This window comes from Pollicipes pollicipes, unplaced genomic scaffold (assembly GCF_011947565.3).
Source record: "Pollicipes pollicipes isolate AB1234 unplaced genomic scaffold, Ppol_2.1 Scaffold_4219;HRSCAF=4965_pilon_pilon_pilon, whole genome shotgun sequence".
NCBI classification, from domain to species: domain Eukaryota; kingdom Metazoa; phylum Arthropoda; class Thecostraca; order Pollicipedomorpha; family Pollicipedidae; genus Pollicipes; species Pollicipes pollicipes.
The window spans coordinates 24,466,648-24,492,536 of record NW_023596448.1 but is presented as its reverse complement, the minus strand read 5'-3'; the positions used below and the strand labels follow the sequence as shown (position 1 = coordinate 24,492,536).

Sequence of the window (25,889 nt, the reverse complement as noted above, 5' to 3'; positions counted from 1 at the left end):
CATCGCCGGCGTGGTGGTGCAGCGTGTTGGTGAGCCGGAAGCCAGTGTCGCCGCCGGGCAGCGGCTCCGCCACCGCCAGCGCCTGGCACGAGCCGAAGCACAGCCGGCCACCGTGGCCCCAGTCCAGCGCGCCTGGTGTGCAGCTGCAGGCAGCTGAGATGTACTCGGTGCTCACTGTGCACGGCAATGGCGTAGCACCGGAGGTCCGCAGGGCTGTGGGGGAGAATGGAATGGTGTGGAGTGTGGGGGTCTCATCATCATCAATGGCAGATTCTCACAGCTGAACTCATTGTCACTCAAGAATGTTGCTTAGACTAGACAGGCCCTGGTAGGTGCCCAGCCAAATCACACAGCCTAAAATGGTGCAAAACCCAGTTGTGCTCCTGAGCAAGCTCATAAGACTTTACAAATGCTATGTTTAATACAAACCTATGAAAATAGCCAACTACCTACAAGATGCGCTGACAGGTACAAGATGGCTGGACAGTCATTCTTTCCATGTCTGCCATTTTCACATGATGCCTACAGATAAAATTATAAAATGTGTGTGTGGGCACATTTGAATGTGTGATGATTTGATGCATCAGATCACCACATGACACCCCAAGTATTCAGTAGTAGCTGCTTCTGATCATTTTTGATTTCCAGATGCAATTAAGGAAATTTTTCACTCTCACATTGGTCAAGATGTTTAAAAAAGAAGTTTAACCTGGAGCTTAAGTCAATACTTGTAGTAGATGAAACCAATTAGCTCTATGTAATGGGAAGGCAGTGGGATGGCATTGTGACCACTTCTTAAACATGGTTGTTATACTGCCTACTCCCCTTAGGCTAGAAATGAGTATATTAGAAACTGATACCAATTGGTTACCTGCAGAAGGACAGAGTGGGCCAGCTGATAAATCAACACTTATAATTTCCCTGGTGTCTAGCAATATATGTACAGCTTTATTTGGTCCTGAGTCCCATTGTGAAGTCAAATATGAAGGGCCAACATAACTATGAGGACCATACAAATGTAACTGTAGCAGCACAGTCCAGCTGAACCATAATTCTACTTAGCAAACATTGGTGTCTACCATGCCAAAAATAGCAATGCATGGGGACAATTGCACACCAGCCACCTAATATGCTTCTATTCCCTTTGAATGGTTCAGTATTTGATGTTCTTATAAGTTAAGCATGCAGTTGATAAGATATTTATGCCCACATATTTTAATGAGCTACCCTAAATTGAAGGCTGTGGATTGGTGTGCTAAAAAAATTAGCATGTCATAATGTTTGGCATGGCATGCCCCACCCCCTGGTGATCCCGAGCGGACAATGCTATCTGCCACAGGCTATCCAGTGCCAATGGCAATGCAGGCCGTCACGTGTCCAGGGCAAGACGCAAAAAGCGAAAGCGCATAACGACTTGAAAATTCGCCACACCACAAGTGGCTTGGTAGGAAGACACTCCAACTGATAGGGCCACCGGGTAAAAGACTCACCGTAACTGTTAGACCAGGAATAGTTCAGAAAACAAATAAGTCAAAACAGTGAAAAGCCGATCCACTCCAACCCCGCATCGCTCGTGTCAACCCGTCCCCTATGATACCATGCGCCGCGACGCGTAACGCGATTGGAAAGGATGCGTAATACTTTGTATCAAGCATTATGAGCTGGCATATTTCTATATGATCTGGACCCAGATTCCCTTCACACCTCACCCAAACACTTGAATTATTAGAAACATTTCTAACATTCGACATTTGTAAGGAATTTGCAAGAGGCGTCATATGAAGTAGCGTAGCCAAGGATAACTGAAAGGTATGTCCCTTCCCGCTGGAGGTGATAGGGGCCATCCTGGGGCTAAAAGTCCCAGTGATTTGTTGGCTTTAGATACAAACAGGAGGGAATACACAAACCGGCCCTCGAGGCATCAAACTGATGCCAAGACATTCCGACATCCTGAGAATGATCGAGAGCCTTGAAAAGTTCCCCAACTCTAATAGCCCATACATCGCCCATCGCCACCAGCTCTGTGTTTGAACGTACGTGTTCTCGCTTAGAAATCTCGATGGAATGTCAGCGGTCGCAAATACCACTGACGATTGCTCCCACCTGGTTGCACCGAAGGGGCCAGGAGAAGAGGTCCTTGCCCACCGCAGCCAGCGCTCCGGGTGAGGTTAACGTCGATGACCTGCACCATGCATCGAACGACTACTTTTGCTGCTTCGAAACGCCTTTGCCAATATAGCTAATGCTTTCTTGATAACGTCGCTCAAAATAGCGCCCCTGGTTTACGTAACATCAGTTATTGTCCGAAAAAAAAAATCCCAACCCAAAACGCTGAGGCACCATCAGGTCAGTTGTTGTACTACGGTGATAAATGCGTTTTCGAGCACCTTCAGCCCGCGACCATGTGTAAGAAACGCGCAGTGGTCACTTGCTTTGGCGTGCTACTTTTAACAAAATATGTTTGACCTGTTGATCAGAGGTTGTCTTTCGAAACGAATTAGCCTGAAATCGGTGTGTTCTGAATGAAGAGCGGGAGTAGGTTCTGTTGTGCCGAACTTGGCCCCAATAACTTAAACCCGGACTCCCCCCCCCCCCCCCCCCCCACCCCACCCGCACTCTTTCCGGGAGCGATCTCCAGCCAATGCCGATTCAGTCAGCAATGACCGGATCCTGGACTCTTCCCCCTCCCCCCACACTTTCCGAGAGCGATCTCCAGCCAATGCCGATTCAGCCAGCAATGGCTGAATCCTGGACTTCCCCCCCCCTTTCTCCCAAACACACTTTCCGACGGCGAAAGTGTGTGTGGAGGGAACTCCAGCCATGTTCTCCGTGTCAACACCTTGTCTCAATGCAGGCCACTCAAAGATAGGGGAGTCCGCTCCCAGTACGGGTGTCGAGCTGATGAGCGACGTAGATCGGAACAAACCCTCGTGCTACCGGTCCGGCATGTCAGTGTAAACAAGTTACCGGTCCGGTCCGTGAGCATCAACAACCTACGGGTCCAGTCAGCTGGTGTAAACAAGGCTAGCGCTTGGGATGCGATCTCAGAAGCCAAATCGAACCTTGGACGTTCAGATTTCTATGTGTAAAGGTGCGGTATAAATTCTACTAAAAAGCAGGGAGTGATTTTCATCATGACATGCCTTTCCGATTTCAAGAGCTTAACCACATAGATAAGAGCTTCTAAACTACAAATGCACTGAATAACTTGCGTAAGCTTCTTAACTAGGATGTCACGTGAGACAATCCAAAAAAAGTTTAAGCGTACCATAATGCAGGGAAATTCATGAATGGCTTGTGTCACTCGGATAAACTGGCAATGTGGCGAAATGAAAACAAAAGTGAAAGGCAAAATCACCCGGAGAAGAAGTCCCATACTTTTAACACTGTTTTAGGCTGTCATTTACGTGCAAATGCGCTTTAGACCACAGTCATTGCAGTTTGGTGGCATGACGTCGCCGACGAGGCACCCTGGTGGATCTCGCGTTAGAGTTGCTGCTGTGTTCACTCCTTGCTTTCTCAGGCGTTTTTTTGCTTTTTCCTGGCCATTTCCCTGACGAGTTTGCAGTTCGAAACTTTTGATGTGCACAATAACAGGACGCAAAGGGCCACAGAATAGGGTGTGCGTGAACGCTGGATCCCTAATGTTAGCACACTGGTATTGTTCATGACTTCGGCCGTATCTCGAAGGCCAGCCCGGCCTTTGAATCAAGTAAACACGGTGCGTCATGAGGTCGGTAAGAGGCGTTGCTGTGTTGCAGTGATATCCACACCATGTTTAATTGTCCACCGAATGCTGTGAATCATTTAGTATTGTGTTACTAGTTCCAAAAGCCGGGTAGCGCTGTCGGTGGATGAACTTTCACGAATTCGGATCCGAAATGTATTTGTTCATAATACGGGAAGAGAGAGAGAGAGAGAGAGAGAGAGAGAGAGAGAGAGAGGAGAGAGAGGAAGAGAGAGAGAGAGAGAGAGAGAGAGAGAGAGAGAGAGAGAGAGAGAGAGAGAGAGAGAGAGCGAGAGAGAGAGAGAGGGAGAGAGAGAGAGAGAGAGAGAGAGAGAGAGAGAGAGAGAGAGAGAGAGAGAGAGAGAGAGAGAGCGAGAGAGAGAGAGAGAGAGAAGAGAAGAGAGAGAGAGAGAGAGAGAGAGAGATAGAGAGATGAGAGAGAGAGAGAGAGAGAGAGAGATAGAGAGAGGAGAGAGAGATAGAGAGAGAGAGAGAGAGAGAGCAGAGAGATATAGAGAGAGAGAGATAAAAGGCGTAGACTACTAGTGACATTCATTAATTCACACATGCGTGCATACATTCACACCCCCCTTTTTTCGAACCATGGGGTCCCTCCGCGACTCGTTCTGGTGACTCGGCAAGCAGGATTGTTTCGCTGGGCCTAACAGGCTGCCGTGGTAATGCATGCATGCGCAGCCCTTATGCGTTGTACGCAGGCAGGTCACATAAGTCCGGTGCTCCGACTTGATGGACGACCTGAACGCAACACGACAGACGCCCAGATATCGACTTGCGAGTCGTGCCCGCGCTTTCCTCACTGGCACCGCTCCAGCCCCATTTTCCTCAGCCCCGTCTCGGCAGGCCAGGTGTCGCCACCAGCCGTAAGCCGGCTTCACGCCGCGCGGGGGGAGGGCATCACGAGCGATCTCGGAGGCGCCCCGCACAAGCCGCAACAGGGTACTCTGCGTGGTGTTGGGCTTGTTAGTGGAGGCCTGCCGCGACGACCACGGCCCTGCACAATTACCTAATTCGCTGCTTGATCTCATAGCTTTGAAATGGCCGGAGTGGGCTCTAGTTCGAAATCGAACGAAGTAAGTACTGCTAGCATTATCATCCGAGCCTGGGGTGTAATATGTACTTCAAACGCGTAGCCCGTTTCATCCATCACCTTTTAATCTATTAGTAAAAGTATGCAATACTTTGATGACAAGTTCAACCGATACGCAGTCAGTGAGGTCTGCGGGGAACTATGCGAGTGATGGGCCTAATATTTGCAATCCCGCTTCTGGCTGAGGTGACCAAACACATTGAAATTTAGATTATAATTTACGTTACGGTAGATCAAGTTATGGTTTCGAATTTCAAAACGGCAAAATCACGCTGAGTTGGACTGCAAAATTAATTCTCCCAGTTTCAGATAAAATTTCATTGTGTGGCAAAACAAAATGTCCTTATAACTCTTAAAAGCCAGTGCTTATTCGGAACGTCAAAGCAGCCATGAACAAAAAGATAAGCTGGTATGTTGTGAAGTGGCAAGCAACCTTCTATAAAAAATGATATGAACATCACAATGGTGCGATTTTGCAGTGGTGTTTATTCCAGTGCAAAGAATATCCACACAGCACTTTTTTATCGTGGAAGGGGTTTTCAGCAAGAACTGGCAGAATTATGAATAAAATTTGGCTTACCTTCGCGATTTATTACGTGGTTGACGCACACAATTTACACTGATTCACAAGGCGAGTATTTGATTGCCAAAATATAGTGGCATTTCTGTTGCGTGTGTTGTGCACTATGCGTTTATCTAAGTCACAATTCAAAATGTGTTGCTGGCGATGAGATATGCCCGGACTCAACGAGCAGTTGAAGTTCAAGAATTATGTCATAACGCCATGGAACGCTCTAAAAACTGAAAAAAATAACAGTTGTTTTACGAAACTTGACCAGTTGCATTAGTCCTCAGCGCCTAGAATTGTGTAAATCCGAATCAGCATGTTCCAAACTGCACTAAACAATATAAACTACTGAAGAGGCCTTTTTCCAGGCTCGTATCGTGAGCAAAGAATATCGTTGGCTTCGTGCAATCATCAAAGATCACCTTCAATATGTAGCGGACATTGGGCATCAATTGGCGGACGTTGTCATGATGCCCTGTCCGCTGCTCTGCACTTTGTATCTTGTATGTGGTAGGAAAGGCATCACGACGTAATGACGTCATCAAGCATGTGACGTATGTCTGCAATGCATCAACGCTAAGTTCCTCCTCTTTCTCTGCTTTGGCACAGCCGGAGGCTGACTTGACCACATGTCAGTCACGGTCAGCCGCGCTCGACCGCGTTACCCGTGCTCCTCAAATGACGTCATGTGAGGCCACTTACTAGAAAAATGTGCAAAGTATAAACCAGACGAAGCGAGTGATTTCAGTGGTTTTCGTCCGTGGTATAAATGCTGTGTTTCCCCGCTCTTCTTTTTTCTCAGCCCCATACGTGCTGAACCGAGCAATACGTCTCATAATGTTTGTGAGATTGTGTGATGCTTAGGCTGCTGTGTTTATCACCTTATAAACACGAATAAATATTTTAATTCCTCTTTTAGGGACTCAATCGCAGCTTCTGTCTTACACACCGTATAGACTGTCGAGTCGTAGTATTCCTTAACAAAAGACGCGCGACTTCTGGATACACTTCAGCACAATATGTACTACGTGAGAAATCGCGAATGTCACGCAACCAAGCAAACAAAACAAACAAGACAGACAGATTTTCCATCGCTGACTTGAAATTAATTGTAATTTTCCGATTCGATGAACAGATCGTGAGACAGTCTAATCTAATCTAGTCTAATCTAGTCTAATTCTCTTCGCAGTGGCGGTTAGCGGAGTGCTCCACGCGATGACGCGTTAGCCGTTTTAGCCGTTATTTAAGACACGATGCGTAAAGAGAGCTCACGTTGCATGCTTTACTTCCCAATTGATGTGACACTCCATACTCACAACAGCGCTCAGTAATAGGGGCTGCGTAATAAACCAGTCACATTTTACACTTCTTTTGTTTGCAAAAACAATCTACAACCAACTGTGATAATGACTTGGTTGAGGCTTCTGAACATAATTCTCTTCGGTGACGTAATGACTCACCATTAGCCAGTTGCGCCCCGCAGCGCTTCACAGAGCTGCTGAGGTATCCAGCAAAGGGCCGAAACCGGTCAACCGAGATTTTCGTCTGTTCAACTGCATGCCAGACATATGGCCTACTTCGGCTGTAGTAAAAGTTTTCACGTTTTCACGTCTGTCCGGACTCGTTCCTCCGGTTCCTTCTGGTTCTCCGGCTTCACTACGCAATTAGCCAACGCGGAGGCTTCACGTCACCGAGAACAAGTTTGCTTGCGAAATGTCGATTCAGCAAGAACAGTTATACATCGCAAAGCACAATGCACAGGGCTTCCGGGTAGCAGTGGCAAGCGATGCTCGTGAAGACGGGTTGTACGTAGGAGGTTGTCGTCAAGCTGACTTTGGCTTCGATCGTGCGCAATCACCAGCGCTCTCCGAAACCCAGACTAGCAGCATTCACAAGCGACTGTGGCCGGCCGTAGACCACCTCTAGGATCGCTTCCTTTACGTCAAGCGGCGATTTAAAAAAAAAATGAACAGGAAACTACCGATCGCTGATGTTTTGGCTCGATCCAATGTGTCGCGGGAAATTCCACATTACGGGTTGTGCCCCGATACTTGAAAGACAAATCCCGGCCGAAATCCCGAGCGGATATTTTCTCCATTGGCGGCGATGCAAGGCATGCGACTTGACATAGCAGATCTTATGATGATGTAGGGTCTAGAGCCGGCGTGCACTTGGAGTGAGTCGACCGGTGCCGACATCGGAACTCACATTGGACCCAGTGTCATTCCCCGCCTAAGTCAAGCCGAGAGCCTCGCGTGGCGGCATATGAAGAAAATCGATATAGTTTTGATATGAGCCAAGTTTCTCCGAACGTCGCGGAGGGGTCTACTGTGGGCGTTCCCTTACAATGCGATCGACTCAAGCCAACGGCGACTAACCTGGTATCGACCCACGCCAACCGAGGTCACGCTAAAAACCGTATGAATGGAGCAAAGCACACACACATCACGCCACATCGAGTTCCCACGCACTTCCGACCACAGCGCCTCCTCGCGTCCCAGTCATCCATATGCAGCTCGTGCACGTGCACCCGCGTCCGCAACGTTCTCGGCACCCGCGTCCGCAACATTCTCGGCACCTCGTCCGCAACGTTCTCGGCACCTCGTTCGCACGCTCTGCGGCAAGGTGCCATCGTGGGCTCGTCAATGAGCTGGCAGCGATGTGCTGGTCAGAGGTATTGAGTGTCGTCGGGCGGGAGCGCTCAGCCCTGGTCAGCGAAGCACCCGGTGCCGTTCTTCAGCAGGTACCTCCGAGCCGAGTCGAAGAAGCTCTGGTGGCTTGTGTTGCCATTAGGACAGATCTTCGTATTGTCGTTGATGTCGCTCTTGACAGCGCCGTTGGCGAAGGCGTTCAAAGCGCAGTCCATTTTTCCGTTGGCTTTGCCGTTGGCCTTGCCGTTGACTTCGCCGTTTTGCAGGCTGGCGGCGGACGAAACTCGGCGATCCTTGCCGCCACGCGAGTACGACTGCACGTAGAAGTTGGCGAACAGAATGGACAGGACGATGACGTAGCTCATGGTCATGGCCGAGCTGTAGGCAGGCATGCCGCAGCGAATTCCCGGGCCCTGTGGGCAGAGCGGGCGTGCACCGTGCCACGTTATTGTTACCAAGGGGCAGCCTACTACCGTCTAGCAGTACACTTCGCTGGCTTCCGCTGGGGAACAGTAACAAGGACAAACAGTGGTTCTTAAATCAACGACGGCATGCATGTAGTTTGAGGCTTTCATCACACAGTTTATTGAGGAACGCCAAAAAATGTTTGCTTATCTCGGTACATGGCGTGGAGAGCACGCAAGCGTCATGTGTTTCGGCACCCGTTTTTACCGGGCTTTGACGGATGAAGTGACCAGTTGATGATCTGTGAGGATTTCTGGATAACGGTTTGCTGGAGAGAACTGACAATTTGTGAATCAAACCTGCATGAATAACACGCAAGCGTGAACAACAGGACTGTGAATTGGCGCATACACAGAGTGTAACCGTCTCTTACAAGAACAGAGAATAGAGAACGGGACGGCCTAAGCAGCGAAGATAGAAGGATGATGCTGAGAGCGAACCTCACCTGGATAAATAGAGCGGCGAACAAGAGTAAGCCAAACTGGGCCAGCTGCAGCTGGGTGAGGTAGCGTTTCCACCAGAGGTAGGGCCGCACTCGGGGGCCCAGACTAGCCAGCAGATAGTAGCTGTACATAACGCAGTGCACGAAGCTGTTCACTGCGCCTGGTATCCAGCAGGAGCCACCTGGTCGGAGAAACAGAAATGTGTGGTCAATGCTAGTCAGATGCAGAAATCAGACAAGAAACAGCACGAATACCTCACTTTCAACAATACGAGCCATATCAGCAAGTGCTACCAGCCTCATGCCTCATCCCTGTATTGCTACCAGCCTCATGCCTCATCCCTATATTGCTACCAGCCTCATGCCTCATCCCTATAGTGCTATCAGCCTCATGTCTCATCCCTATAGTGCTAACAGCCTCATGCTTCATCCCTATATTGCTACCAGCCTCATTTCTCATCCCTTTAGTGTTACCAGCCTCATGCTTCATCCCTATAGTGCTACCAGCCTGATGCCTCATCCCTATATTGCTATCAACCTCATACCTTGGACCAACGGTGATGGTCACGGTTTCCTCTGAGATAAAAGGATCGGCATAATTTGCGATGTTTACACCTCCTCCTCACACCTCGCCCGATGAAATTGCTCGGCTTCTGGGTTTCTAATCGCCGTTAAAAGCAGTGTAATTGGTGGAAAGGCTACCAAGAGAGCTACAACCAGCCCCCCCCCCCTTGCCAGTTGTGGGAGAATGTCCCTACATGCGAGGTCAAATAGCCTGATGTGATAGTCGTCTTACAGCGGCGCCAAGCCGATGGCTGATGATGCTGACGTAGAGGGTGGCCAAATGATGCTCTTCGTGAAAATCCGAAAGTTTATTAGACATAGACCCGTCTCGCACACCGCACGCCGAGCCCCAATTCCCAAAACGTCGCCTTCACGCCAGAACCCAAGGTTGATGATCACCTGGAATGAAGAGCGTGCAGATCCACCAGCCGGAGACCATGGAGCCGTGGTGGTACACGTGCAGGTAAGTCATCCTCTTGTGGTCTTTCTTCAATACCAGGAACACCGTGTCCAGGAAGTCGACGATCTTGCTGACGTGGAAGATGTAGCAAGCGTTGACTAGCCGAAGTGACACGGGGTCTTCGGAGACGTCCACCGGTGAGCAGCCCCAATTAGCCGGCCGGCTGACCCAGAACTCCCGCAGCATGTAGGCACTCAGCCACACCTGGGAGCACAGAGCAGGCACTCACAGACCAAGAATTTCCGCAGCATGTAGGCACTCAGCCCCACCTGGCGGCGCAGAACAGAAACTCATAGACCAAGAATTCCCGCAGCATGTAGGCACTCAGCCCCACCTGGCGGCGCAGAACAGAAACTCATAGACTAAGAATTCCCGCAGCATGTAGGCGCTCAACCACACTTGATGACACAGAGCAGATATCCGGACGTCCGCCACAGCGAATTTAAGTACTCAAATAAACCCGCAAAAATACAGAGCAACAAAAACAAAAAACAAAACAAAAAACGATGATTTGTCTTCCACAGTATGTTTTTGTGCTCAGACGCGGCGTGCGGTTAAGTACATGGGCATAATGACGACCATCGAAATGAGGAAAGGAGATTGCCCAAGGCTGAGCAGTACCAGGGGTGTAATTTCCTTTTCATTTGGGAAGGGGAGGGGCCTAGGTTGAGGTTGAACTGGGCATAGCCGGAAAGAAACCCGTTATTTGATGTATTTTGACGAAGGGCGTAGCCAGTTTTCCTGGCCAGTCTCTTCCCTCCAGCCTTACGTTACCAAATCATACCCCTGGACAATATAGAAAGATGAACATGCTCAACAACCAAAATTGCATAATTGTATGAAGTCAAACAAGGCAGCCATGGATATATATATATATATATATATATATATATATATATATATATATATAAGATGTGTAGCTTACATTTTATGAACTCATGCACATGATGAGATATAGACAAATGAGAGTGACGCGAACGTCACCAATCCCCGCCATTTCTCAATAACGTGAATATGACTGAAATTTTATCACGTAGGACAGGTAGTTCTTAATCAATATCCGCATCCGTGATTGTCGCCTACTCTTCTGACATGCCATGTAAAATAGTTTAGGGCAGAGGTGTGAATCCATCCATTGTTGTCTCTAGTCCGATGTCAGGCAAATATTGTGTTTTTACGGTCCTGGAAATAAACCCGGTGCAACTTGTTCAACCAACAAGAGAGGAAAAATCATGCCCACCTATCTTTACCACGGATTTCATGCAACTGGGCGTTGCTTACAATTTCTCTGGCTCTATAACAGGCTGTTTTCAGCAAAGCCCGCTTACGCCGTTGAGCACCACGGAAATGAGGGACTGGGCAGTGACGTCACTGCGGCTTAGCCACCTCGCGGAAAATATGATCATCTTTGACGAATAAACCTTGACGTTCATTACCTGCGAGCAATGGGCGAGGATTGCGGCCTTCAAAAAAGTGAGGCGGACTAAGGCAGACATTTCTGACAGGGTTAGTATGCAGACATCTGATCTGATACTTGGTTTCCGATGTCTTTGTCCATGTTTCCAACTCGTAATTTATTTGCTGTACTGCACGGACGAGGGGCGTTTTTTTGCATGTTATGTGTGAGGGTAGGGAAAAACATCATGCATATGGGCAAAATTTCTCCCGCTCTCCCATTGGCCAATCATCTTCCCAATCACAGTTGGCTTACAGGATTAGTCATATCATTGGGATTCCCTCTCAAAGTCCTTAAAAACCTGGTGCTGGCCATTGTGGCACAGGCTCCAAAGCGTAGTCTGACAGTGCGTAAGTTCGTGCTGTTTGGTGTTTAACAAATATTTAATGTTTGAAATCCGTTTTTCAAATGTATCAGCGAATTGAGAGACTAAATGCAAAACACGGAAGTTATCTGATGCAAGTACTGCGACTGCAGTGGTGACAAGAGGCAAATGCCGGAATCAGAGCTAATGCCATCTTCTTTCCACAGTCTTAGACATCGGCTGCATGGTTACAGTTACTTAGGCGATGCTGAGGAGTCTCTGCACACCGAGTGAATGAGCCGTATTACACCATTCGCACCCATCGGTGTGCTTTGGATGAACGGCTTACGATCGGAGCCGCAGGTGGAACCAGTCATACTCGAACTCCAGCGCAATGTTCGGCCAGACCAGCCAGGCGCGACCGTCACGCTTTCTGTCGCGGTCCAGCTGGCATGCAACGATCGCAGCTTTACGCCGCTTCCAGCTACAAAAAGCACAACTGTCTTTTAAGTCCTGCCGGACAAACTTGCAGGCATTTCTTCACAAGCTGCACGACTAGGCGTGATTTCCAAGCAACGTTGCACTTTGAACAATGTCTAGACTAACCCATTTGAGTGTAACCTGACGCGCCAAATTGTCAAAATGCAAAAAGCCTCAGGACAGTCAGGTCGGAACTAAGTCTAAGCTAGGTCCCGCTTTCAACCAAGCTTCGCGTTGGCATGACACCAACATAGAAGAGACCGGGCAGCTAGGTTTGGGTCGAGGCGTGCAAACGGTCACGTGCTCTCGAGCACGGACCACGAGTCTGCCCTTTTTCAAAGTCTGGTGCCAAATCCTAGCACACAGATCAGGTAGAGACGTGATAACGACCACACGACAGAGGTGGGCAAAGTTGACTAAAATATTCAACTTCCATTAAAGGCAGACCGTTAAATGCGTAGGCTAAGTTTGAACACATCTGTAAAATTGCTTAAGAAGTTTACGAAAGTTGCGTGCCATCCGTTAACTTTTCAACTCATGCTCTAGTAGGTACCTGCTTTGTACCCTCATACCTGTTCGGAAGGTTAAAATGGCTGAATTGCATGCTTTTCGTATAATGATCGCAACGCCAGACTTACGCTGAGCATGAGCATGCATGCTTTGAGGTTCGTACTCTGTCGCTGAAGGATCGTAAACTAGAGTTCAGGATTCGCTGCAAAACATCGGTTTCTAATCCTAATTTGACTGCTTGGATTTGCATTCGAATTCAAGACTCAAATAGACGTAAATAGATTCGAAGACATAAGGGTCTTTTTCTTTCAAACCTTCAATGTCCTAGAATTCCCATTAAACAAACATTGGTTAACTGAGTCAACGCTTGTGCCAATGGTACATTTCGAACTTGGAGGGGGGCACGGCGCAAACCTGTCTAGGTGTGGAAGTTTTGGTTTTTGATAAGCATGGGCCAAGTCATAGACTTTTCCACACCACATGTGGTAGAAAAGTCTACAGCAAAGCATATTACTAGGTAGGCACGGTGCCGCAATTTCCCGTAAATAATGCTTCGTATGCAGCAGATATATATAGCCTACCAACACGCCTACAGCTGAGCCGGGCACGCAATCCTTGGCTAGGAATGCTTCCATACATGAGTGCAGGTTTAAATCGGCTGCTCCTGTTCTTATTGGTGACCTTTCACTCGCTAGGCCTAGGTTTCAAAACGATCGTATTCGAGGTTCTCGGTACGTAACACAGCACCCATTTCGGAGTCAGCGGGCGTCAAATCCGCACAGTCACGCCAAAACCTCAGAAGCCGTCAGGAATAGTGACACGAAACTTACAGGGTATGAACTTGCGACACGAAACATGCGGGGGAGGGGGGGGGGGGGGGCATAGAACACGCACAACGCCTAGGTATATCTGAAAGCTGTTTTGAACCTATAACATATTACAATACATCTATTTACATATTTGAATGACGCGTTTTTCAGGTTTCAACGGCGGTTTTCAAGATTGGAATTTTGATCTGCAGTGCTCGAAATCCTGTTTCCGAGATTCGAGCATTCGCAAGACCCGAATCAGTTTGAACACATTGGAATCCTGCGATTTGGACCCTCAGCTCCATTTCACACTCACTTGTTATACCAATTCCTCGACAGCTTCCCACCGTGGCGACTCCAGCACCCTCTGGCCTACATCAAACGTCTGAGAATATTGCGGACGACGCCCGTATTCCACCTGCAGCTTCCTCACCGTTATTGATATAACATGTTCAAAACTGACATATGAACAGGCTCATCATAGATTTTGTTCAGCGAAGACTTTGGTGGCAAACATAGGCATATAAAACCTTAGGTAAATGTCGCAGTTAACATGCTTCAAATCAGACAAACACCGTCCCGGATGTGACGTTCTGAGGGCCCGGCAGGCGCCTCTTCAGCGGGCTCATATCGCCGCCACGCGCGTCTCTACCGGGGTGTTCGCATTGTTATGTCTCCATCAGGCTTTACTTGGAAAATTCGCGATTTTGCGTAACCAAACCAATATAGATACCAACAGAAGGTTGCAAACAGGCACAGTTCATGGCAGTCGACATCTCATTACTAGAGTCAGAAGCCAATAGTAGGAAGAGGTAACAACGCAGTGGAAAAACATTGAATGCAATCACGAAGGTGGCTAGCTCCGGTGTTGGCAGAGCATGGCATGAGAATCGATTGCCTCAAACTTTGATGACAGTATTTGAAGTTGGGATGATTTCCAAGCTCAATGGCTAAACCAGCCCTTGTGCATCAAATGTCTTTTTTGTGTTACTTGTCGTAAAATGCTGTCATTTCAATTCACTTGGCCTCATTGGCGTACTTAAATTTTGTCCAGGAAGGTGCGCCACTCATGATAAAATACTGTTATTAAAGTCATCTTGGTTCCAGCGGTGTACCTCGTCCAGGACGTCCAGGAGGCAGCTCCCACCTCACCCCCCCCCCCCCCCCATGCGCATCAACATGGGAGTTGCGAATGTCTACCATCACTTTCCCATAAATCTTATCCCCAAGGCAAAAAACACGTGAACCCTCCATACGCTAAAAGCCCAATCACCATCTTTGAAGAGTTTAACGTTTCGAATCTCAATTAAAAAAATATACAGTTGGGTTAAAAACAGCTTCGGCAGAAATAGCTGACCCCGTTACTTATTTTCGATGCTAAGGAAAGCGTCAAAGTGTTAACGCAAAAGTGCATCACTTAATTGACGGATAAAGAGTTCAATAGATTTGTGGTCAATCCTGTTGCACAATATGGGGAAACGCAATGTATGCAAACCGCTGACAGATTTTGGCACTGTCCAACCTGTAAGTAGCCGTCGACCGCAACCCGTTGGTAAGATTGGCAACCGGAAAGTGATAATATCACCTCGTCCGAACTGACCTTGAATAAAACAAACTACGGTCAAAACCGAGACCGCTTGGGCGATACAGGTCTCTCTTGGCGATGACAGCTGCCTAATTATCACACCGCTCGCTCCACGCCACAAAAGGTGTTTAGCTGGTCTAGCAATTGCGATTGCTGCGGTTATTTATTTATTGTCTGTCTGTTCAAGGCTGGCTGCGGCTAGACGGTTTCGGATTGGGTAGTCAGCTAGCAGATTTTGTGATCAGCTGATGACCACTGGTCAGTGCAGAATTCTATAGTTGGCGCCACTTTTGAGTGTGGAGAGAAGAATGTATGCCCATGCTCATTTTAAACATCATGAAATCAATTTCGCTGCATCCCAATATCCCAAGACCGCATACAGTTTTCCTGTCCCGGTTAAGTTCCCAAGGTTTGCCAGGCCTTTTATTTTTTATGTTTCCTAGTGTCTTGCCATCCGGCGTGATAGCCAGAAGGAAGGTTGAGTAGAACCTCCCAGTCCCGCAAAATTAGTAAATCTTGGAAAACTTAACATTATGGATCATAGCAAGGTTTTCTCTTTATAGTAAGCTTTATATATATATATATATATATATATATATATATATATATATATGTATGTATATACGCGCTACATAAAAAGGCTTTACATCAAATGTTTCCTCTCCGCAATTCCTTGTATTTTGTTACCAGTCCCCGTTAACTCTGACGACATTCCGGTGGAGTCAAGGATTGCACGTACGAAGGCAGCTGCGACGTAAAACCTACAGACCTACCGGTCACCTGTTGTAATACATTTCACACTTGTTGGAATACGTAACTACGCTCTAATGACTGAAGGAAGCGTTTCACACTTGACGATATTGAGGCAAGCATCAGATGTGATGGAACAACCTTATTTATAACCATTGGTAAACTTTTTTAGACGTAAAAGACTGCGCTACACAACAAAATTATCTGTTTCGTAAATATGCTCTTCAATGCGTCATGGTTCGAGTACGTCATGGTACCTTATACAGCATTGGTTGAAAGACCATTGACAGCCGTGATGTCTGGAAATCGCTTTCACGAACGCCAGATATGAACGCCTCAACAATTGTATTTTTCTTGGCCTTGATCGCTGCCTGACTTATGGAATGGCAGGATTTGAATGGCATTACTATGACGTCACGAATGCCAAGGTGACTGGAATGCTCTCCCGATATACCTTTCCCCATTTTCGGGGGCGTGCAGCTCAGAAACAAGAGGGACTTACGTCTAAAGAAGGGGAGGATTGTGAACAGCACCGAAAGGTCCTCCAGAGCGCAATTTCAATTCAAAATCCCATATAGATTTGGAACACTTTTTTAACGGAATAGATACTATTTACGGTTTGGATCCGTGCGCATATCTTTTCAACAGTCTTTTCAACCTTCCCAGGAACGGTCAGGTCAGGTTCAACTACAATCCGACCAGGTCAGCTAGCCGGGTCGACCAGCTGACCTGATTGTCGACCGGCCAGCAGAGAGCTCACCTTATCAATATCATGCTTATATCATCATCTACTTCACGATGACACCCACTTCCGCATTCACCTCGCTGAGACATGCCGCAAAAGGCGGGGCATGGCTGGCTGTTCGGCTTGCCAACCGGCCTCTAGGAGCCAAAGTTACCTATTGCGTTGCTGCAAATGAACTACAAATCACTGCGGATATAGATATTAATTGCCACAAGGCCTTATAGTTATGATGGTACCAGCCCCGCGACGTCACGTGGCATGTGCCAGTCCAGTCAACGCATTTGTAAAATATGCTAGGGTAGTACAGGTAGTACAAACGAAGGCTTCGTGCCTATTCACGGTCGTAATTCAAAACCATCCCGTACAATTACTTAATGTCAACTTGTTGTTTGTCATCCGGACCTAGCCGGCCTTGGTCGTTCATTCAGAAAAAGTTACTGCCGCAACCTTGCGAACCACCCTGCTTCTCGCACGCAGCAATTGAAAGATCTATTGCGTCGTATGCCATCCCACACTAAGAAGCACTCCTGTGATGGGTAACTGATACTTTCGCCCCTTTTCATTTAACGACCATGATTAAACCATCCAATAAAATAGATGCATTGACTTCAAATCCATCAGCTTTGAGCCCTACAAATACAGAAACAAGTTGCTGTCCAAACGTGTTTTGTTTGAAAAGAAATAAAATAAAAGTAAAGAACCTGTTTGTACTCCCGCCGCCCATGCTTAACACGCGCCCGGGTGGCCGGCTAGATACTCTTCGCTTGAGTGGCGGGGGGGGGGGGGGGGAATTTGACCGCGCTGAGATATCTGGAACTAAGAGAGCTGGAAATACCAAACTTACAGAGTTTCTTGACCTATATGTGAACTGACTTAGGTCAACGCTTGAGCTTCCTAGGTCATAACCTTCCGGTCAAATAAGGTCAAACAAGGTCAAATTCCACGTTGGTTTCCGAAGTGCCCCGAAAACCAAGATAACTGTTTATAAGCAAAATAGCACATATTCAGCTAAGGTCAGTAACCTTGTTTGACCTCTTGAATTTCATAGCGACCAAAATCATACAAGACTGCTCTGGGTTTTGCATTTGAATAAACGACAAATATTACGCCAGGCAGCATCTCCCTAAAAGAAATGCTGACCTGGGTTATTTCAGGTCAATGACCTATTCTGACCTCTAAGAAGTCTATGGAAGATGTTTAGTGCGGTTCCTGCAATCAATAAATTCGAAATGAGCATCAGAAACTATCCCATACAGCAGGCCCTAAGGTAATAAAGCATGCTGGTTTTAGCCTTAGTTTGACCTTTATACCTGATCTTAGATCAGCATAATTTGCTCATTTAATATTTTATATTTGTGTTAATGCCTAAGAAAGCATCTCAGAGATGTATGGCTTCGTCTAACACTCCGCTGTTGCATCAGATTGAATGATTCCCTAGAAATTGACTTCGCAGAAGCCATGGCCTGACTTTGACCTGCCATAGGTCAGCGACCTTATAAAGTACATCTACCTTTTTTGCCAAACAATTTGCTATTCAATTGTCTACAGCTATGCAACATTTTACACGGCTGCGCCGCCCCGTTCGGAAACTATTCTGGAAAAACCTTTGGGGTGAGGGGTCAAGTTGACCCCGCCCACCCGAGCATGTGTTATTAAACAAATTTGCGGGCAATGGATTCGGCACCAAACGCTGAAATCTTACTAAAATTTAAATTTTCCTGCTGAACGCATCCCATTTTGAAGTTAAACACGCCAACCGACAACAAAAAACAAATACGTTGCTGAACGTCAGGGATAAGAAAAATTTGATTGCCTTTAAGCTTACTAGGTTTTTCGAATACGCAATCGAAAAGTGCAGGGAACAACTGGCAAGCTTGGTACAAAAATACGGGTAAAGAATATGCCTGTCGTACTCAAAACAATTCGAAGCTTTTCTATCTAACACTGAAGCGTGAGTTTCTCACGAACAGTACGCCATAATTGACACAGCTTTCGCTTCTCGGTCAGATATCGATCAAATCGATAGCACCGCTCCAGATTTACTTAAAGCGCAGCATTGGAGGGGTCTCTCCTTAAACCAAAGGTCGGTGGAGAACTCTTTTGAGTGCTGAAACGAGCAGCATAACATTTTAATGTCTGGCTGGTCACGACCTTCCCAGAATATCGAAAACTGTCTGCCAGGCCCACGAGTAACCTAGCGGCCATATTATATTGTTCTAATGCGCACGACTAAAACTTTTTTGTTGAGGGGGAGAGGGGGAGCAGGACTGTGATTTTTCCCGTTGTGCCCTGGGCAGGGGCCCTCTTCAAGTATTCCTATGCAGCGTTTTTTTTCTTTCACGGCAACGCATAATATATTATAAAAACGGTAACACAAGACTATCACACTAGTTCAACTCAGGTGACACGCTGCACTATGGATAAATAAGCAATCATGTAAGTCTAGCAACTATAATATTTCGAAGTCGAAAATATATTTTAGAGGCAGTGCGCACGCTACCAAGTCGCGCCAACCTGAGGCGTAAATGTTTAGGGGTCTGACACATTTATGCTGCTGTGGCTGCCAACGTTCCTTAAATTTTCCCATGTTTTGTACGGTCTCCAGGCCGTCAAAGCCATTTTCCTTCTTCTCTATGGCGCAATGACATCCTGGCCCAGAGCCCGTATGGCCTCGGTGAGCCTCTCAAATCAATGAGGATGCAGGGGAGGGTTCTTGAACCCCGGAGCCTCCCGCCCCTTGGTTGCGGCTCTGGTTCTATCTAACTGCATACCTGGCCGATGTTGTACAGGAACATGACGAGCCGAAGAGGCGGCGTCTGGCGGTTCTTCATGAAGCGCGGCCCGTACCCCACCAGCAGCATGTAGCCGAGGACCGCGCCGACCACGACCGTCGGCGAGGCCTGCATGGCATAGTTGCGGACGCGCGGGTCACGCCGGTGCACCAGGCCCTGGGCCAGCTCCCGGAGGTCGCGCAGAGCCTCCATGGCGTGACTGACGCCACACGCCGCCGGCCGACGACTGTCGCCGCTGGCCGGTGGAGAGAATGTCCGTCGATGCGGGCCCGGACTCGGAGCGGCTCCCCCTCCCCCCCCCCCCTCCCCCCGCCGCAGATCTCAGACCGGCCCGACGCCCAGCGGGAAGGTTGCTTTCAAAACCGACAGGAATGCAGCGGAACAGCGGAATGGAACGGTGCAGGGGCGCGGGAATGACTTCAAGCTTGGGGAACGGGACGAAAATGACTCGCCGACCCCATCCCCCACTTTCGTCCCCGGATTTTAGTCACGCTTTTTCGAATCTGGTGAAAGGTGCTATTGTGTTGAAATATGCCTTATCGTGGTATTGTGTAACGAAAAGTATTTAAATACCACTAGTTGTGTTTCCCTTGATTTATAACATTCAGTCATTAATTGTTCTTATGTGTTTATTATGAAGCATATAGCCATTTATTTACGATGAGGAAATTATTGCGATGGAGGAAATCATACATGATCAACAAACGCTAGCATCTATGTCGCAACAATCAAGCAGTCCTCTTAATAACTACCATACCTTACAAAGATATCACAGGAATTTCGTGAAGCATTAAGTACATTTAATCGATTTATATTAAAGTTCATCTTGAGCTGAGAGTCGTGGAATGCTTGGCCCAGCACGTACCGCACCTTGACGTAACGCAGACGGGCCCGGTTTCCGTGCTATTACTGCAGTGACCAGCGTTGTTTTCCTTTCTGACGCCAGGGATTCTCACCAGGACATTGCTAACCTCCGCACAGGTCGCTTTGGTCTGAAGATTATCATGGAAGGATTGCTATGCCATTGCATTGCTATCTAGTCACCATTTCAGGTACTCGCAGCTGCCAGTTGTGATGTTCATCCAACATAAACCAGCGGTTCACTTACTAACTGACCGCGAAGGGGAAGTTAGTTCACCCGTCGGGAGAGTTCACGACCCTCTTATCCGATCCGTGTCGTGTTACGCAACGACGACCCTCACGGCAGTACCTCTGCTGCTCAATCATGCGAATCATCCCGGGTCACGTCTGTCCCGACCACGCCGCCCAGTGATTGGTCACCCATCGCACTTGGGTAAGGTATCGTGGCCGCGACGGACTGCGAGTCAGCCTACAGCAGCGGACTGAGAGTCAGCCCGCAATAGCGGACTGTGACACAGCGGACAGCAGCGGACTGCGAGTAAGCAGACAGCAGTGGACTGCCAGTCACCCAACAAGAGCGGACTGTGAGTCAGCGGACAGCAGCGGACTGCGAGTGAGCAGACAGTAACGGACAACAGACAGCAACAGCAGCGGACTGCGAGTAAGCGGACTTCGGCGGACTGCGAGTAAGCAGACAGCGGCGAACTGCGGGCCAGCGGACAGCAGCGAACTGCGAATAAGCAGACAGCAGTGGACTGCGAGTCACCCAACAAGAGCGGACTGTGAGTCAGCGGACAGCAGCGGACTGCGAGTAAGCAGACAGCGGCGGACTGCGAGCCAACGGACAGCGGCGAACTGCGAGTAAGCAGACAGCAACGGACTGCGAGTAAGCGGGCAGCACCAAACTACGAGTATGCAGACAGCAGCGGACTGCGAGTCACCCAACAAGAGCGGACTGTGAGTCAGCGGACAGCAGCGGACTGCGAGACAGCGGACAGCAACGGACTGATTTGTTTAGGTTCGCCGGCGCTCGCCGTACGTTCTTTTGCTGACCGTTGTGTCTGAGCGTAAAAGGTGTACATGTGACTGTGTAATGCACATGCGTGTGTGTGGTTAGGTCTTTTTTGTTTGTGATGTATCTTGTTTTTTTTCCTGTCAAATGACGCTGCTTCGGCAATTGGGCTTTTTTCTGTGAGCTACTTACATCCTAATTAAACAAATGAATTATTTAGACATAGAGCGCTATCAACGTTGCTAGTGTTGGACACAGTTTGAAGGTCGTTTTTAACACGCCGACCCTGGTTGATTTTGTAACCTACTTTAACCAAGATATTGTCGAAGACAAAATGATCAGCAGCATCGAGCATTTGTTCGTCCCAACGTTCATTGCTGCACATAAAGCAGTGCTCAGGCGTCGCAAAAACGAGACTCGTTTGTTTGCTCTGCGCGAGTTGGCTATGGCCCATCGTGCGGCTGGATGGGGAGCAGGGAGACGGCGTGGGTTCGGGGACAACCGGTCCGGGCTCGCCGCGTGAAGCGCTGAGCCCGGCGCGGCTAACGGGTCGGGTGGTCATCTCAGAGGAGACGTCCGGTCGGCGTACGGCGCGGACCGCGCGACTTCCGAGCGGCAGCACCGCGCTTCTGATGTTGGCGAGGGTGATCGATTAATCGCTGATTACAAGGCATTTTGTGTGTGTGTGTGTGTGTGCGTGTGTGTGTGTGTGTGTGTGTATGTATGTGTGTGTATGTATATGTGTGTGCATGTGTATGCGTGTGTGTGCGTGCGTGCGTGCGTGCGTGCGTGTGTGTGTGTGTGTGTGTGTGTGTGTGTGTGTGTGTGTGTGTGTGTGTGTGTGTGTGTGTGTGTGTGTGTGTGTGTGTGTGTGTTTGTGTGTGTGTGTGTGTGTGTGTGTGTGTATGTGTGTGTATGTGTATGCGTGTGTGTGAGTGCGTGCGTGCGTGTGTGCGTGTGTGTGTGTGTGTGTGTGTGTGTGTGTGTGTGTGTGTGTGTGTGTGTGTGTGTGTGTGTGTGTGTGTGTGCGCGCGTGTGCGTGTGTGTCATTGCAGCTTTACGACGCACTCAGCTGCTGAGGCTATGTGGCGTCGCCTGCCTCTCACCCCGGCTGGAAGGACAAGCGCCGCGGGGAATTGAACCCCGTAGCTCTCTTTCTCGGACGCGGAGGACAGTGTTCCGTGATTTTGTGCACAATCCATGTTGATCCTGATGACATTGTGACAAGCCATGCTACCTGATGCACACATATCTGAACCATGTGGGCCCTGATAGGTTGCTCTGATGTTATGGCCCGCTTGTTGCAGGAAATATTATGCCAACACGAACTTCCGAATCTCCAACAGCCGAGTTCGGCAACCCATGCCCTTGGCGGTTTATTCTGCGCCACCGTTCATAACTAGGGTGTGTCGTGAGAAGACTTCTTTTCGAGAACAACAATATGACATAGTTGTAAGATGAAGTGTGAAATATCTGTGATAAAAAAATCGCATTGCCCGAAAACTTTTGGAGCGACATCCACGGATTTGAATTTTGCCGCCCCACTTAACGTGATGAAGGCATGGTGGCACATACAGAAACGTTACGAAAGTAGTAGCAGGTATTCTGCCCAAGATCAGAACGCTTCCTGAGTGCAGTTCCACGGCGTTGGTGGCTAACGCTAGAGTAGGGAAACTTTGAGAAAAGCTAGTTCTCACGTTTGCAGATGAGCAGCGCAGGATTTTCGATTGTAGAGGCCTGTATCAGAGGGATGGACTCCATTTCTCTTAGAAGGGTGCACGTTGCTCACTCGCCAATGCGGGCACCAACTGACCGTTGACCTGACCCAAGGCGCCGTGACCCAACCGACTCAGCGTCCGGGATCCGAGTGAAGCGCCATGACGGATGCGGTCTTGTCACAGTGCTCGAAAGCTTCACGTTGATTACAGTTCGTTCGTTTCACCGGGTGAGACTGTCAGGCTCAGTCAAGATCACAGCCAGTCAAGTCATGAGCAACTTCACTTGTAATTTGCGGGCGAATGCTGCGTGCAAGAAGCTATTTGCCAGCTAAGCTGAAGGGAAATGGGCAATCCAATACATTTATCACATTGATTTTATAGGCTTCCAAAAACATTATCACATTAATTTTATGGGTTTCCAAAAACATTCTCACATTAATTTTATGGGTTTCGAGTAAGTACACGCATCACCTACGTGGTGATAGTGGTCACACCTGTCTATGTTATCACCATGGTCGTTCAACGCAACAAAAGGCGTCTCCCTGGCCATTAATGTACCTTGTGTATTTGTAGCTAGTTTGGTTGCAGCTAGCCGGCTTTCGGGTCGATGGCTAGCCGACCCAGGATCGGCAGCTAGCCGAATAGCCGATTTTGTGATCGTTTGATAGCTCATCACGAATGCAGGCCCGAAGAATTCGTTTTACCTTTCGGCGTGGAGTGCAAAATGTGTGTACCACTTCTATGAATATAATGAAATCTAAAAAAGTCTCATGTCACATCTCTCGGCATAATTCCAAGCTCATTCTTAGCTTTTGCTGAATTTCTGTGCACATTGATTGCTGGATCTAGAGCCTTGCTGGATCTTTGGCAAAGTGTCAGGTTGGCTACTGGTACTCGCGGGATCTCGGGACACATTCAATTCCAGAAACAGGAGGCATAATCCGGTTCTCGTAAAAAGCGGAAAGGCAGTTAATCCAGGTGCGTTTCTGCCTGATCGCGTGCTTAACATTTACGACCAAATGGAAAACCCGTAGAAAGTGGCCAGCCGGGCCGGTTCCAGCCGGGCTCATTCGCTCGGTGCAAAGACCTCTCCCACGTTCTTTTGAAGGCCTTGCGGTCAGGTTTTCGGCGTGCTTGTAGCAGGTCAAGTTTCACGTATTCTTTTTAAAACACACCCGAAGCTGGATCTCTAAGCGAGCATTCCTGACTTCCAGGGGCACAGGCTCATACCGTTGCTGATGGCGGGCCCAAAATGGATGAAAGCAACGTTTATAGAAACTGAGCCTCGTGAAGCCATTGTCGAAGTTCTATATTCTCGGAGCGAGGAGAGAATTATACTGAAAAACAGGTTTCCAGTCACAATAGCAGGCAATAAGAATATTGTCAACTTTGGCAGTCCTTCTCTCGGTTTGAGGGGCGTCAACGCCATGGCCATTAGTTCTTTCATTATCTGACGCCGTGTTGCGCAATCGCCTGCCTGCGGCACACGCGAAACAAAATCCCGACAAGGCGCTGCATTGATAGGAGAAAACAGCTGACAAGAAAAAATGATGACATGCGGACGAGGAGAGGTTGTCATAACTTACAATTACGTGGCCAATAATATTTGTCTCCGTCCGGCCTCTAACCCGCATAACGCCTACTGCGTACCAGACGTTTTACCGGACGTTCTACCGGATTCATATCCAGACCAACAATATTACAGCGCTTGTGCTGTGAGCTGGCGCTTCAAATAAAAATATCTGCTCTCGTACCACGGCTGCCCGGAGCTGGTCTTCGTCTGCGCGCTGCAGCACAATCGCTTTATCGCTCAACCCGGTACTAACTGCGCAAAAACACACCTCACCGCGGTGGGAGCTGTTCATTGGAGATCTAACATGCTGGATGATTCCTCCCGAAATGGAGTGAGCAAGGTCACGTCTAAGACGCAGCTTTCAAAAAGCCAGATTGAGCTCACGTAAGCGGTCTCGTTTACCGGACCTAATGTGCATACACTAATGGGACGCAATGTGCGTTTTGGCCAGAGGAACGGGCGAGTTCAGCTGACTGGTAGTGTAAAAAATTTTGAGACCATGTATCGGTATTTTGCACGTGCTGCATCTATAGGTGCTGGAGGCAAGCTGGAGGTAGAAGAAGGTGTATCTACACAGCAGTTATTGCCAGCTATTTGTAGTTGTTGCTGTACTGGGGGAAATATTTGTGCTACAACAGTAACTTCCGAACCACTTGCGCAGGTCTTTTCTACTTTAAACTCAACTCTTCCCAGCTCCCATCCTGTTCTAGCTCATGACGGTTGTTATCTAAAACAAAAATTATACCTAAAAAGAGGCCACATGGCAGTTTGTACATGACATTTATTTGCGGTTTGTGAGATGACCCTGAAACAAAGGTTTTCAAGATTACAAGAAGCCTGGTTCTCAGATCTGCACATTGACGCATAGTTTAAATGAGGACTAATCGGCTCATGCTGCTTATAGATATTAAATTTGGTCTTTTGTTCCGCCCCTTATCAATTTGTTTACAGCTATGCGCTTTTATGAGAAGTCGGAAACATGACGCCAATATGTCGCCACTCACGCCTGATCTGATATGACCTCATATTTTTTGACACAATGCGAAAAACTCATTAATTGACAGCTGCTAAAAACTGCGCAGCGATATCTCAAGGTTTTCTTGAATTATCGTCGATATTGAGCGGTAGTGGGGGGGGGGGCAGATTACGCCCCTCCCCGGCCAATGCTTTGTTAACACCTAAAACCCCCTAATTTCTGACCAGCACACCCGCGAAGATGTGCGGACTTTTTCGGGTAGACAATAAATGGCGCGGATGGCGGTGTGTCAAGACGAACTATGACGCTGTGCCACTCCGGAGATCGAATTAC

General features: G+C 48.2%; 1 protein-coding gene across 1 annotated transcript; it reads right to left on the bottom strand.

The window, feature by feature from the left end:
• Positions 1-8,104: 8,104 nt before the first annotated feature.
• Positions 8,105-19,608, bottom strand: LOC119095034 (elongation of very long chain fatty acids protein 1-like). Its single transcript, XM_037217937.1, has 4 exons — positions 19,396-19,608; positions 9,925-10,189; positions 8,965-9,143; positions 8,105-8,467 (listed from the first exon to the last, which is right to left on the bottom strand). Exons 1-4 carry the CDS (start codon positions 19,606-19,608, stop codon positions 8,105-8,107), a joined length of 1,020 nt encoding a protein of 339 aa, XP_037073832.1.
• Between the last annotated feature and the right edge of the window lie 6,281 nt (positions 19,609-25,889).

Excerpts from the sequence above, each read along its gene's own strand:
- LOC119095034 (XM_037217937.1), bottom strand. The coding sequence starts at position 19,608 with ATGGAGGCTCTGCGCGACCTCCGGGAGCTGGCCCAGGGCCTGGTGCAC. Across the intron at positions 10,190-19,395 it reads TCCTGTACAACATCGGCCAG|GTGTGGCTGAGTGCCTACAT; the intron begins GTATGCAGTTAG and ends CTGTGCTCCCAG. Across the intron at positions 9,144-9,924 it reads CTGCACGCTCTTCATTCCAG|GTGGCTCCTGCTGGATACCA; the intron begins GTGATCATCAAC and ends TTCTCCGACCAG.